At 35.5% G+C, this 14898-nt stretch overlaps 1 protein-coding gene across 9 annotated transcripts in view; it reads left to right on the forward strand.

Moving 5' to 3' along the window:
- Positions 1 to 14898, forward strand: part of LTBP1 (latent transforming growth factor beta binding protein 1) — a 337195-nt gene that overhangs the window by 224667 nt on the left and 97630 nt on the right. For 5 of the 9 annotated variants that reach the window (XM_036224209.1, XM_036224208.1, XM_036224206.1 and 2 more), the window contains 5 exons: positions 1644 to 1871; positions 4035 to 4057; positions 6242 to 6341; positions 6814 to 6912; positions 13653 to 13778. In XM_036224209.1, coding sequence (XP_036080102.1) covers positions 1644 to 1871; positions 4035 to 4057; positions 6242 to 6341; positions 6814 to 6912; positions 13653 to 13778 — 576 coding nt within the window. The remainder of the gene's footprint in view (positions 1 to 1643; positions 1872 to 4034; positions 4058 to 6241; positions 6342 to 6813; positions 6913 to 13652; positions 13779 to 14898) is intronic. The other 4 variants (XM_036224210.1, XM_036224214.1, XM_036224213.1 and 1 more) reach the window with 2 other exon arrangements.

Raw genomic sequence — 14898 nt, forward strand, 5'->3', positions numbered from 1 at the left:
GTAATAATAAAAAATAGGATATTCATAATTCATAGGCACATTTCTCTTTAAGTTCAGTTTCGATAGCTTTGTAACCCTTACCTGAAAGATACTCAAAATGATGAGTGTAACACAGGGAGGTTCCTCCATAAAATACAATAGCTAACTTTGAAAATAATATTAAAGATAAAATTTTTGCACTTAAACAATTTTTGGTTATATGTGATTTTCATAAAAGTAATAGTTCATTAATACTGCATTTATTTGATGGAAAACTGTTTCCTTCTCTAAAACATCTTTTGAGTAAGAATCATATTTCACAGTTAAATGTAAGAATGAGGTTCCACCATTTAATGTGTGATCCTTAGAAAAACAATGTTTTAGCATGCTTTAAGGAGTATTTTAGAGTTTCCTTTTTATTGAGAACTAATTTTAGGTCCAGAAAATTCAATAGGAGATCTCTTGTTCAGTGGAAGTGAGAAATGACTTATTTTACTTTCAATTTTAAAAGTAGAAATAAAAAGTAGACCATAAGCTCCTGGGTGTCTGCATTTGGTAACTGGCCTCCAACACCAACACCGAAGAAATTAGGTGGATTTTTCCTCCTCGGGCCACACACTGCTTTGCCACCCTTGCCTTTTCCCTTTACTTATTCCTGGGGATTATGCAATGGAGGTTAGCAAATCGCATGTGCCCAGGCTCCATTTTTTTTTTTTTTTATTCGAACTGTACAAAACCACTTTCCTGGCTAGGACAGCAGTTCCAGGGCACAGACTCGCTCCTGTCTTCTGGATAATTAAACCAGCTGGCCATGGTCAGGCTTCAGCCCACTTGTCATCCCTTCCCTATAAAATAAGTACATTCTAATGTGACATGTCCTTTTTTCAAAACATCTTGATTTCTATCCGTCATCTCTTTAGCATGTCTTAACTTCGCTGGACTCCTTTTCACTATCCTGAGACTCTCCAAAAACACTTCCCCTTTTCAACCATTCTTAACCAACCTGTCTTTATCAGTTAGTATAGTACATTCGGGCTGACTCCTTTGGGTTCTTCAAACTGGAAGCAAATTATGAAGATTTCAGCATCTTGTTTCCCTAAATAGTGATTTCTTTTGATTTTTTAACCTTCTTGCCAGTCATCCAACTTAAATATTACTGAGTTTCTTGTTAATAACTAATGAAATTATACTAAGGCGAGAGAGAAGTAGACTGATTTCTGCTGATACTATACACATACATGCAACCACAGATATATAAGTAATATATAGTATTTTCTGTGCATAAAAATATAATATATTACATATATTTATATGTGTAATATATAGTGATATATAATATTAAATATAAATATATATTCTAATTCATTGCTAATACATATAAGATGATATATAAAATATATGCTCATATATGCTATATATAATGCTAATTATTTAGGATAAGGAATTAACAGATGGAAAAATGTTTAATAGAAGAAAAGGTTTGATTTTTTTCAGTAAATATGGAAGTTTAACAGAAATTCAAGCATTTTGCATCAGTTTTTGAAGATTTTAAATGTAACTATATTAGTGATGATTTATTAAGAGATACTCATCATGATATTTTCCTCTGTATAAGTTTGCACTTTTAGATTTTTAAAAGGAATATTTTCCCATCCCAAATCTAGCTGCTTTTAAGGAAATCTGTCCTGGTGGAATGGGTTATACGGTTTCTGGCGTTCATAGACGCAGGCCAATCCATCACCATGTAGGTAAAGGACCTGTATTTGTCAAGCCAAAGAACACTCAACCTGTTGCTAAAAGTACTCATCCTCCACCTCTCCCAGCCAAGGAAGAGCCAGTGGAGGCCCTGACCATCTCCCGGGAACACGGGCCAGGAATGGCGGAGCCAGAAGGTGAGAGTGGAAATGGATCATGGACCTAGACATCCGTCCTGTGTGTCTTTGTATTGGTTTCCCTATTATTGCCCTTTTAGAACAGGGGTTTTTCAGCCTTGGCACTCTTTACATTCTGGGGCGGATAATTCTTTGATGTGGAAGGCTGCTCTGTGTCTTGTAGGATGTTTAACAGTATCCCTGGCCTCTAATCTCTAGATGCTAGGAGCACTTTTTCCTTTCCAGTTGTTCTGACCAAAAAGGCATCCAAACATTGCCAAATGGCCCCAGGGAGCTAAAAAATTACCCCTGATGGAGAACTATTGCTCTAGAGTAATGTGTACCTAACAGGTAACAATATGATATGATAATCTCAGGAGGTAGTCTTGCTGTTCGGTGCCTCTTTATTTTGCTGTCTGTTCCTGGAGAGTGATTTAGATCCTTTAAGGAAGAACCTGAATTCATGTGTATCTGGAGGGCCATTTAATAAACGCTTATTTACTTTACAAAGTGGAATCCAGAGACTTAAAGTATCAGCTGAGCTTCCATGAAATAGAGTCTGACGGGCAGTCAGAGATAATGAGAGGCAAAACGTAGCAAAATGGGGTCAATTGACCTTAGAGGTCACTTTATGTAGTCCTTTGATTTACATTTGAGAAACCCGAGACTTAGAGAGGGAACCTGACTTGCCAGATGTCATACAAAGAGTACATGATGGGACCAAGAACATTTTTCAAGGAAGTAATTTAGGTCTCATATACCAGAGGGAGACTAAAAGCAATTAACTTTGACTATCTCTGGCATTCAGAAAGAGGGATTATCTCCATCTCTGCCTCTTAATGTAAACTAGCATATCTAATACTTTGAATATCTTTGTTACCACAAAAATTCTCACCCCAGATAGAAAGAACAGAAATCTTAGGTTTGAATGGAGTATATATTGGCTCTAATAAAGCTCCTGTTGGCTTTTCACACTTAATTCTTAGGTCAGAATTCAAAGTGCCTATTTATGGATTTTATAAGAAGAGAAGACGCCCAGATTTAGTGCAGAGTTGGGAGCTTGGCAAAGCCTCCTTCCTGGTTGAGGTGTCCTTTTTCAGGACTCTGAACCTTTGTGTGTTCTCATCTATATCATTCCATCCTTGCCCTTGCTTTGCTTCTTCCTTGATTAGGTAGAGCAGGTAGGACCTCACCTAGAATTGTCAGTGTTGACCAGTTAGCCCCTATAGACTTGGGGTGTCATGGCCAGATGTTTGCAACTACTCATACTCTGTGTAAGCAGGAGAAAATTGACTCTGGCCCAGATTCTGCCTTAAGACTTTCCGGGCGGTGGGTTAGGAAGGACGGAAGGTTAGTCGCATTTTATTGCTGCAGTGGTAGCAATCTGGTACCTGATTGCTTTTAGGAATTAATGCATCTACCAAACTGGTATACTACTGTTTATGGAGACATTGACTCATGAGAAAAATTTCAGTGGATGTTCACCTGAGGCTGGAGGACTGACACTAAGAACTGGTTTTACTAACAAGTCTTTCAGAATACAAAGGCATAACCACTACCGCCCTACAGTATTGTTTATGATAGTGCAATATCTAGTTTGCTCACTGTATTGATGCTAACCTCTCATTGGATCTTATTGGCTTGTCATTTTTTGCATAATTTCATTAGCATATCTTTCTGAAAATTCTCACAGAGCTTCATTAAAAGTTAGTATGCATCAAGGATGCACTCATTCTTATCTGTTTTTGAAATAGTGGCATTCTTTTTAACATTGACATCAGAAAGCATTCCAAACATAGTGTATTATGTTAAGTATGTGACCAATTAATGAAACATTTGTTTTCTAAGATACAGGGAGTTCTACAAAATTGGGACTGGGCATAAATATGTGCCAGAAACTGTTGCCTCCTTTAACTTTTGCAGTTAAAGAGAGAGATGGAAAGAATGCCATTACATCTGCTACTTGATCTCCTTCAATTGTGGAATGATATAGAACATATAGTTTTTTCCTGTCAGTCATGTATAAAATGTTCCAAAATAGTAGATGACTATAATTCTGACCAAATTTGACTTAGTTTGATTCTTAATCCTTTTGGAGAGACTAGACTTTTTTGCATTTTAAAAATCGAAATATTATAGATGTTTAAAATTATACTAACATCCTTCTTTCTTTTCTGGTTTTAGTGGCAACTGCACCCCCTGAGAAGGTAATTTATTCATTACTTGCAAGTCTTTTTTTTTTTTAACTTCAAATGATTTTCTTTTAAAATATATGTACAGTTCTTAAGACTTAAATACCATAACATGTCTATTCATCATTTGGTTTAAGGAAATTCAGCATTCATTCATTCATCTGAGAAATATTTAGTGAGAATCTACTATATGACTGGCAGTATTCTGAATGCTAGGAAAACAATAAAGAATAAATCAGAAAAAACTACTTGTTCTCATGGAACTTAAATTCCAGGGAGAAGAAAATGATGGCGCTAATGGGAATCAGGGGCTAAAACACAATTCAAAGAATTAGCTTTTGGCCTGGATCATTTATGGAAAGAAAGGTTCTGACAAGTTTGTATAATTGTGTATTCTTATGGTGCATATACACTGAGCGATGTACTTCTTAATTCAACTAAAATTTAACATGTATGTTTGAATTAAATTAGAATAAAAACAGGACTTACCCTTGGAAGTTACAATCAATATTACAATATTGCTTAGAAATTTTAAGGAAATTTTTATCAATCTATTGGTTTTTGGCATAAAATGGGACTATGACTTGTGAGATTTATTAGTAGGAAATGAATTTTCCGGATCAAAGTCCCGTTTATGTAATGTCGTTTCTTATCTGAATCTTGCTCTGATTCTTTAATACGATGAACATTAGGTAATTATTAAATGTTTATACGTTTATGTGTCATTCATTCAGCTGACAAGAATGCAGTAAGTATTTGAATTTAGATGGGGCATGTCCTATATAAATTATTATAAATAGTTTTTAAAAAATCTTTAGCTTATGGATATGGGATAGAATAGCATAAATGTTATATGTGCTGAAAGAATCCAGAAAAAAAAAGGAGTGATAGCACCCAGCAAGGAAAACTGATATGTTAATCTTAAAAGAAGTACGACAGTTACTTTACATGAACTTTTGCTGCTCTTAGCATCCTAAAGTTCAGTGATGTACAGAGGTTTGCAATTTTGTTGATTTTGAATTTAGTTCTGGCTGATATGTGGGAGGAATCATTCAGTATGTGAGTGGGCCGGCCAGCTCCTTGATAGCCTCATTTTATCTCTGTTTTCATGATTGAGTTTATGGTAACTCTCATTAAGAATCTGAAAGAGGGCCTAAAAATTTTCTTGGATACTTTTACTGCAGTTTTTTTGGAGAGGAGGCAGTGGGGAAAATGTAGCCAGTCTTTGCAGAGGCCTCATGATTATTAAAGATGGATAAAGAGAAAACAGAGTGGTCCAGGAGTAGGAAATTATGATGTGCGAAGGTACAGTGGGAGGAGACGGCAAGAGGTCCGTCAGGGGCGCATTCTCTTTGGTTAGAACAAGAAATTTAGGAAGACTTGGATTACCAGAATGTAGTTGTAATCAGTGGGAAAATATTCTGCTCCTCAGCTGGACCCTACTTGTCAAGTGGAGAAGTGGAGTTGATTAGGGAGGCTGCTGCCCCAGGCTATAGGGGGAAATTCTGTCTGTGAGCTGCAGAAATGGATGAATGGGCTTCTTACTGGCTTTGGCTATGGGGTAAGATCCAAACTGATTGAGGTCATCTTAAATAGGTAATGTAAAGAATGTGACAGTTCAAATTAGGAGACAGGGTAAAAAGGAAATGGAAGGAGAGTAAGATTTTTGGAAGATGACAGTACTTAAAGCAAGAGAGGGTGTTCGTAGGGTCACAGTGACCAAGTAACTTGATGAATACCTTTAATGAAGTATTGATATGAGCACTCTGGCCCCGCATTGCTGTGGGTGAGGTCAGATCCTTAACTGGCCTGATTGTTCAGTCTGCATGAGCCCTCAGGAGCTGTTACTAGAAGCTGAGTCATGGGTACCAGTCCGTTTGTTTGCTTGTGGTCCAGGGGACAGGAGCCACAGCATTTGTTTAAACCATCCGAAGGGACCTTCCACTCCGGGCCCTCAGGAAACGGGTGAGGGTGTGTGTATGGGTCAGCACTGCAGGAAAAACTCAGGGGCCTGCCATGGTAGTGGCATAGCAATAGCACCTTTAAAAAAAAAAATCACAAAATTGCATAGGTTTTTGTCTCATGCCCTACGATATTTGTTGCTTTTCTAAGAGTAGAGTTAAATAAAAGTTATGTGTGGAAACTAAAAATAATTCCTACTTTCAGTTCTCTTTTTGTCTTTTTAATACAACCATCCAGGAAATACCTTCATTGGATCAAGAGAAAACCAAAGTTGAGCCTGGTCAACCTCAGCTCTCTCCAGGCATTTCAACTATTCATCTGCATCCACAGTTTCCAGGTAGCCTTTGTTGTTCTCTGCTCTTCGTAAGAATAGTCTCCAGAGAAGAGGAAGATAAGAGTATTTTTGTGCCTTTGATTTTAAAGTTGAAGAAATGATTAGAATTATACCCTTAAGTATATTAATATATTTATATAATGTTAGTATGATGTAAGTATTATAATGGTAAAAGATGAATTTTTCACTATTTTCTGTGGTCAGGAGTAGCGTATTATTAGAACATTGTTGACAGTCATCATTTGATGAGGGATCATTTCTCTTGGCTTCTGAATTACTCTCAGATATTCTTGCTAAATTTTGAAACTGGGGTTATAGCTCGATGCCATGAGCTTTAGGAACCTCTAACAGTTCTTCATATCCGAGAACTGCTGTGGTATGTTATTAAGACTAAATTATGCTTGCATTTTGAAATGGGATCTCCATGTACATAACAGGCTTTCATTTTATTTCTACCCCCTCCTTCCTCATATAGTAGTGATTGAAAAAACATCACCTCCTGTGCCCGTGGCAGTAGCTCCTGAAGCGTCTACATCAAGTGCCAGCCAAGTAATTGCACCTACTCAAGTAACAGGTAGGTGTGATATTTATGTTATATAGCTTGTGGAGAGGACATGGGTATGGACTTCATTTTAAATGTAGTATGAAAATTGTATTGAGTATATAAGATTGCTCATAGCAGAGTTAGTTGTACTAACAGATATTTGGGAATAATCTAAGTACTGTTAAATGGAGGAATAGATTTAAATAAATTATGATACATATACAGTAGAATATCACATATCTATGAAAGTAATGTTTTGAAAGAATAATGTCACAAGGAGATGCTTATGGCATAATTTATATTATAGGGGACACAATGTAATGATTCCAATTTTATTTTTTAAATGTTTACAAACACAGAAAGGAAGAGTGTTCAACCATTGCTGATTAATAGAATTATGGATAGTCTCTATGTTCTTCAATTTGTTTGTATATTTGAAATTCATTATAACAAACATATTAATCATTAGTGACAAATTGTAAAATGTATCATAATTTGAAACAAATCAGCAGCCTAAAAGTTAATATCTTTAATGTACAGCAAGCTCTTATAAATCAGTAGTAAAAATACCAATAGAAAAAAAAAGGGGAATAATATGATCAGATAATTGATAGAAGAAAACAATACTAAGAAACATATAATAGGAAATTTCAACTAGTAATCAAAGAAATGCAAATTAGAATAATTCTTTATTCCTATAAAATTAGAATTTAATTCTCACGGAGTAAAATTGAGTCACACATTGCTGAAAAGAATGTAAACTGGTTCAACTTTTCTAGAAAGTGCAAACTGACAATATGTATCAAGGACTTTAAAAATGTCCAGAATTTTTGACTCAGTATTCCAATATTAAGATATCTAGTGTAAGGAAATAGTATCCCCAAAGACACTGATATTAGTTTATGTAAATGGATACTTACCACCGCACAATGTATAACAGAGAAAAAGTAGAAATAACCTAAACATTCAACTATAGGGAAATAGATAATTATGTTACACCTGTACATTGGATCATTTTGCTGGCTTCAATTATAATATTTTTGAAGAATTTTATTGAAATCTGTCAGAAAATGGTCCCAAAATATTGTTAAATACAAGATGAAGTACATAAAAAAGAATATAGAGTATTATACCAGTTATATAAGAAAGACCATACATTGAGGATGCCGGGGAAAAAAATACACCAGATATTAGCAGTGATTATTTTTTTGTGGTAGGATCCAAGAAGTTTGGGGGTGTTGTAGAATTTTTTTATTTTCCACATATTCTACAATAGGTAAATATTTTTGTAGTAAGAAAAAAATTACTCAGATGCATTATATCAACTTAAGTTCAGGATGAGAGGTTGTCAGGGTATAACAGAAGAAGCTAATAGAGGAGTTTTCAGTCTTCCTTAAAATATTCTTTTCTCGGAAACATGACGAGTATACTTTTTCAAAAAGAAATGTGCTGATAGATATGTTAATTAGCTGGATCGTGGGGATTATTTCACAATGTATACATAAAACATCGAGTTGTACACCTTAAATACATAATTTTATGTATTAAAATAAAGTCGTATACATATATGCAGTTGTGTGTAATTGTATGTTTGTACAATTATATAAAATATACACAATTTTTATATGTTAAGAAAATCCAAAACTTTTCAGCCATTTTCTCGAAAATGTAAGTTCTCTCAGATATTTCAGTTGAGAGAGCAGACTGTGAAGTGTTTTTTAAAAGCACCTCTGTCGCAAGGTGAAAGGCACTTGACTAAGCAGTACAGTGTCACCTCTGGGACTCAGCTGTGCCTTCTCACCTAGTCTCAGCATACCTTCCAGGTGAGCTGCACCCAGAGCCATGCCCTCCCCACAGTTATCGTATGGCAACTTCTCTCTGGTCTTACCATGAATATGGAGTAAAGAGATAAGATGTTAGCGTTTCTAAGTATTTCTGAGGTGATACAGTAAAATGATTGTGATTTTTTTTTTAACAGTATGGCTAAAAGTTATTCTCCATTCTGAAGTCATTTATGTGTCTACCTACTTTATTAAATATATCTGTAAAACATTCTGCTATGCCCTGCAAGACATACAAACAAGGAATACACTGTCTTGGTCAGCAAGGACTTTTCATTGTTAGCCCCAGTGTTAAAAAAAAATTGCAGTTTGACAACGTAATTCACTAGTATATATATATGTGTGTGTGTATTTTTTTTTCCAATGTGAAAATACACTTTGGCCTTGTGCCTTTTTAATGATGGCTGACTTCAGTGGACAGGCCTCTTTCAAACTAGCTTTGTAGAGGTTGTTTGGCTAGATGAATGCGGTTTTGTCATTTAAATGCAGCTGTATGAGGAATAACAAATTGAAGTTACTTAGATTCAGCTGAACTGTAGAGCTGATTGAAAAAAATGAAAGTAGCTGTGCTATATGAAGTTGTTAAAGAGTTTAATTTGACTTTGGCAGAAAGGCAGGGCTAACATCTGCTATCACATTTTTGAAGCACAAATATTTCTTTCCAGGAAAGAAGTTAGCATTGAAATTTCATTTTCATGCAGCATTTGTAGGTGCTCCCCCTTCCAATAGTAAAAGAATTCTTTCTGAAACAGTTCACAGGGAGAATATCATAAGTAGTCTTCAAATTAAAATAGTTTGCAACTTTGGTGCTACAACATAATCGGTAATCCACACTAGTCAAGAAGACTCTTTTGTATCAAATTTAATTTAAATCAAAATATAGATGTTCCCATTGGTTTGAGAGGAGAGCCAAACATATAGATTACGAGAGTAATATGACCAGTTCTCTTAGGAATTATTCAGTGATTTTCCCCCCTAAAACATAGAGGTTATTTGTCATTATTAGTTTCTCCCATAAGTTGAAGAAAGGGATAGAATAATAAGGAATCTAAAATAAATAAAATCAGTTTCACATTGCTTAGTGATGATATCTTTATGATGGTGAGATTGGAAGTAGCCTTCTCAGATTTTGTCAGGCACCCTATGACATGGAGTAATTATAAAGTGAGCCACATATTTGCAGGAAATAAGTGTGATATTTTCCACTCTTAACAGCTGAGTTAGTGGCTTGCAACATTATGGCATGCTGGTTCCAAATAAATTATACGTTTCAGCATATAAATTCTTGATTTAGCATAGTGTCTTAACAGCTCAAGGATAGGTTGGAAAATGAAACCTTTATTTCTCTGGCTAATATTTGCAAAGTGGAAACATCTGTTTCAATTGTTGTGGGACAATTTATGCTCATTGTGGGGCAGTTAGGAAGCCAGGGCATTTTGTAAACCTTTCCATGAGTTAACATTTGATGCTTCCTCCTGTTCTTCCCAAACTCTCTCCACAGCCCTTGTAAACAAGCCAGAAATTATTCCTTGACTTCCATGACTGCTTTGCGGAAACCTTTGGAATTATCATAGCCCCAAAATTATAAAAACTATTTACTCATCAGATCTTTTCCAGAACTCAGAATTGATACCTTAAAGAAACCTTTTTCCCTGAAGCATGTTACCAGTTGATAAACTATGTATGCTGATGGAAAACGAACTCTGTTTTATGTAAAATCATCATGCTTTAATATTTCCAGGTTCTACCTATTTATTTATTTTGAGTAATCACTTGATGAAGGAAAAAAATATTAAGGTCAGCATACTCATTTTTGTATTTTGCCAAAAGTTTTCTTTTTCATTTAATTCTAGAAAATATAATAGAGATACCAAAATCTTAAATCTGCCGTTGGCCTTGTTGCTGGGAATAGAGCGTTGGGTTGGGTTTTCCATTGGCCTTTTGGTCATATCTCTGTTTCCAAATTCTAGTGGACTCTAGTGAAAGAAACCGAATAAAGCCCTTGACCCAGTGAAGGTGAAGTTGTTTTCGGGGGCACATATAGTTCTGAGAATCCCAGGGCTGGTGATGGGCATTATGAAGGACACATGCAAGAGTCCAGTGAGAGCAGTCTCTTGCTGATCTCTCGGGGAAACCAAACATGCTAAAGAAGAAGAAACATTCCCATGATCTGGAGTACCCTAGAGACCAGTAATTAGTGCTTCCTATGTGTGGCTTTGCCATGTTTCCAGGGTTATGTCGACATAGTCTGCTCAAAGAAATGGATGTTTTGACATAAACTAAACCATTCTCTGGGAACAGGTTCACATACCTATGTATTAATGACCTTTCAAGTGAGCTTTCAAAAGGCAAATGTCTTTTCCTTAAAAAACATAGAAAAAACAAAGTTTTCCTATTCTTCTTTAAGACAAAACCCTCAGTACTTGCCTTTCTGTGTAATACTACATGCCGGAGAATGAAAACCTACTAGAAAAGGAGGGAAAGCATGGGAAGAGGTGGTAGGAGACATGTTGTAAAAGTTTTAAGAAGTGAGTACTAGTAATTTATTTTTACCTTAAAAACTTTTTGATGACTAGTGAAGAGAAAGCAGAGATGTTTTAGAGGTGTTATGACTCTTTTTTTCCACCTAGAAAGGTGGATTTCTGCCCAGCATGTTGATGAAAAGGATCTCTGAGATCAAACTGCTTAATGTAACTGGAAGTAACATTAATTAATCACAAGCAAAAAAAAAAAAAAATGGGGCAAACAATGTAGAAATCAAGTTTATTTCAGTAGATGTCACTTCGTTCCTTTGATGTATCTCTTAGTACCCTCTAGTGGTGTCATATTAACCTTTTCTTACACATGCTCATGTCCTGCCAACTGGGATCGCCATTGTCAAGCTGCATCTTGATACACTTACTAATCTGAGGTCACCTGCAAAATATCCTCAGACATGCCTCATAGCTTCTCCGTGAGATACTAGATTGGAAGGAAGGGCCGTTATTATTCTGTTTTCTAAGACTATGGAGTTATAATTCTTAAGAATTCTACCTTACAGGTGACTTAAGAAGAAACTATTTAAATATGAATAACACTTGGCAAACTCCGGCATAGGAATATATCTCATTTGAATTAAGCATCAAATATTTTTGAAGATTTTAGTTCAGACATGTAAAAATTCCATTCTAATATGCTTGAAAAGAGACAAATATTTGGTAATCAACAAACTAGTGTGAGGGTTAGGGCAGTGAGTACTGATCAAGTATTTCATGAAAACCCCAGATTTTTATAACAATCATGTTATTCACCCTATGTTTTAACCTTTTGAATTATTTTTACATAATTTTATATTGTACTGAGTATAAACAAATCTATTTTTCTGAAAGTGAATTAGCATAAAAGACTCACTAAAGATATCAGTAATTTGTAAATGTCTAGCAACTTTTCAAGTGACTTGCCCCATTGTCTTAAAGTCACAGCATAGTGAATAACACTTGAAAAATGAAGAATGTGGTTTGGGTTTTGGAGAGCAACCTCAGCCCCAATTTAGGTCATTTCCATAGTGAATCTTTGTTAAGATACTGTTTTTCACATCCTTTCTCTACAGTGAGCATGGTGGGTCGTTGGTGACAGTAGCACACCTGTTTTTCTTCTTATGCAAATCACAGACCCCTCAGCAAGGCTGCACTTTAGCTTGTCATGCTCAAGTCTCCCATCTTTTTACACTGGGCTCTTCCATAAAAGCACGTGTTCTAAGCATTGTTTACTCTGTGGTAACAATGAAGATAATAGCTATTGTTATAAATGTGCTGTTTGTTGTATATTTTTAAATGACTTAATCAGGAACAACAGTAAGATAATGATAAGAATGGTTAGCTTTTATTGAGTACACATAATGTGCCAGGCATTGGTCCACATGCATTTTAAGTTATCTTCTGTGAACCTCATGGTCTGATGTTGAGGCTTTGATTATTTCCATTTTACACATGCAGAAAAGTAAGGCATAGAATGTTCGAGTAACTTGCCCCTGGAAGACAGCTGAGAAAAGACAGCAAAATTTGTACCTGTCCTGTCTCCAAGACTACCCTATCACTACTATACCATTATACCTCCTTACAAAGGTCATTGAAAACAGACTATTTTAGGGAGTGATTCATTGCAGAAGGGCAGCTTTGAGTCTTCAGGTCTCTTTAGTGATTAAGCTCCTTTATTTGGAACTTAAACCACCATCAACTCCTACGACCCTGTCTGTGTGACAGAGTGTCTATGACTAGAGGGAGGACTTGGGTCTAGTCTTTTCTTCTCAGCTTTACAGAAGAAGCAGGTCTCAAGTAGGAATTAGTAGTAGAGGAAGGGAGGAATTTGACAGAGAAGATTGAGAAGTAGACTCTACTTTATGAGTATAAATAAAATATGCTCATGTTGGAATTGGAAAATTAAGAGAAGTTTTGCTATGAGTACTAGTGGTAGATCTTTCTTCAGAATTAATAAGAAATTTTGAAGTAGGTTGGATTTGGTTGTTGGAATTTGAATTTGACCTGAAAATGAATAGAAAGTTACCATATATTTCTTATCAGGACAAAACTCATGAAGATTCAGTCTGTCATCTAGGATGAACTAGCATAAATAGAAATTCAAATGGTAGGCCATCTTGGAAGTTATGAAGAATTGATTATCTCACAACTTCAAATATGGCCTCTTTCTGAGTTTCCACCCACTCCAGTTCACCTTAAAAGTTGTTTCATTAGGAATTATTCATGATATTGGGTGAGCCTAATGCAATAATTATAAAGTAATCAAATGAACTTATATTTCATTTTAGGGATCACCTTTTGTCTTCACCTGGCAATAAGCTAATCAGGAAACACAAAATAATGGTTTATAAGTAGCAATGAAATCTTTATATTTATATCTGTTTTTCCCCCCCACATTTATTTATTTTTAAAGAAATCAATGAATGCACTGTGAACCCTGACATCTGTGGAGCAGGACACTGCATTAACCTGCCGGTGAGGTACACCTGTATATGCTACGAGGGCTATAAGTTCAGTGAGCAACAGAGGAAATGTGTTGGTAAGAGACACTTTTGATCATGACTTTATTAAATATCAGATATTCGCACATTAAGAACATTTTATTTTCCCAAAATGATCATGGGAGAATGTTATTGTGTCTAATATTTAAAAAGTTTTATCCCCGAGCTTAGGGTGCTCAAAAATTGGTTTGCTAAATTCTTGGGATTCTCTTAATCTCTTGGTTCAATATTGCCTACTACCTTGCCAAATACAATACAATTGCATAAAGGTGAATAATTTTTTAAAGTTTTTCAGGTAACAAATATAAAATAAGGCACCTATAAACATATATTTAGTTAAACCAAATTAATATGTCTATATACTGCAGTAAAGAATTATATTCATCTAAGCGCATAAAATCCAATTTCTGATAGGGATTTCTCAGTGGAGAATCAATATATGCCGACACAAATATATGCTCTTAATGAAATTATAAAGGCTCTCCTCTGTGTGTCTTTGGATAAATGTATCTGAGAAAGAGGTGTAATGGTATTAGGCAAATCATTTTAATGTGTTAACACTAAATTAATTGTTTTTTAGAAAGTAAAGGTTATAAGGTGAATATAAAGCAACAAACGAGTATAGCTAATTAATACTTCTTTAATATGCTGAATGTCATTAAACAAGATGTATGACTTTTGCTGTTTGATTATGGATACGTACGTGGGGAGCAAGGAGTATTCCACCCGTTCATAATATGGCTATTTCTCTTTCATTAACATACATTGTATGTATTAGTAGAAGCCTAAAGTATAAAGTTGAAACGGTTAATCATGATAATCTAGTCTAGCTCCACCCTTTTATGACACTTCTGACTGTCCCTGATGCGCCAGCCTGGGATTCGCACAGCAAACTGCAGTGCTTAGATGACTCCGGTTATCAGGCAAGTCCTTCTATGTTGACCTGAAATCTGTCTCTTTGAAACACCGTGTCATGGTTGTACTTTTAGCTTTTGAAAACAACACACAAAGCATATCCTCTCTTCCCAGTAATGGCCTTTCAGATAGTCAAGGAGAACGATCATGCCTCCTTTTACTGTTTTCCTCAGCTGCAAAGGTGTGTGGGACAGGAGTAATATGCTGGTATTTCATGAACAGGGAGACTGAGAATTTCATGCT

Source organism: Rousettus aegyptiacus, unplaced genomic scaffold, assembly GCF_014176215.1.
Source record: "Rousettus aegyptiacus isolate mRouAeg1 unplaced genomic scaffold, mRouAeg1.p scaffold_m13_p_7, whole genome shotgun sequence".
Classification (NCBI taxonomy): domain Eukaryota; kingdom Metazoa; phylum Chordata; class Mammalia; order Chiroptera; family Pteropodidae; genus Rousettus; species Rousettus aegyptiacus.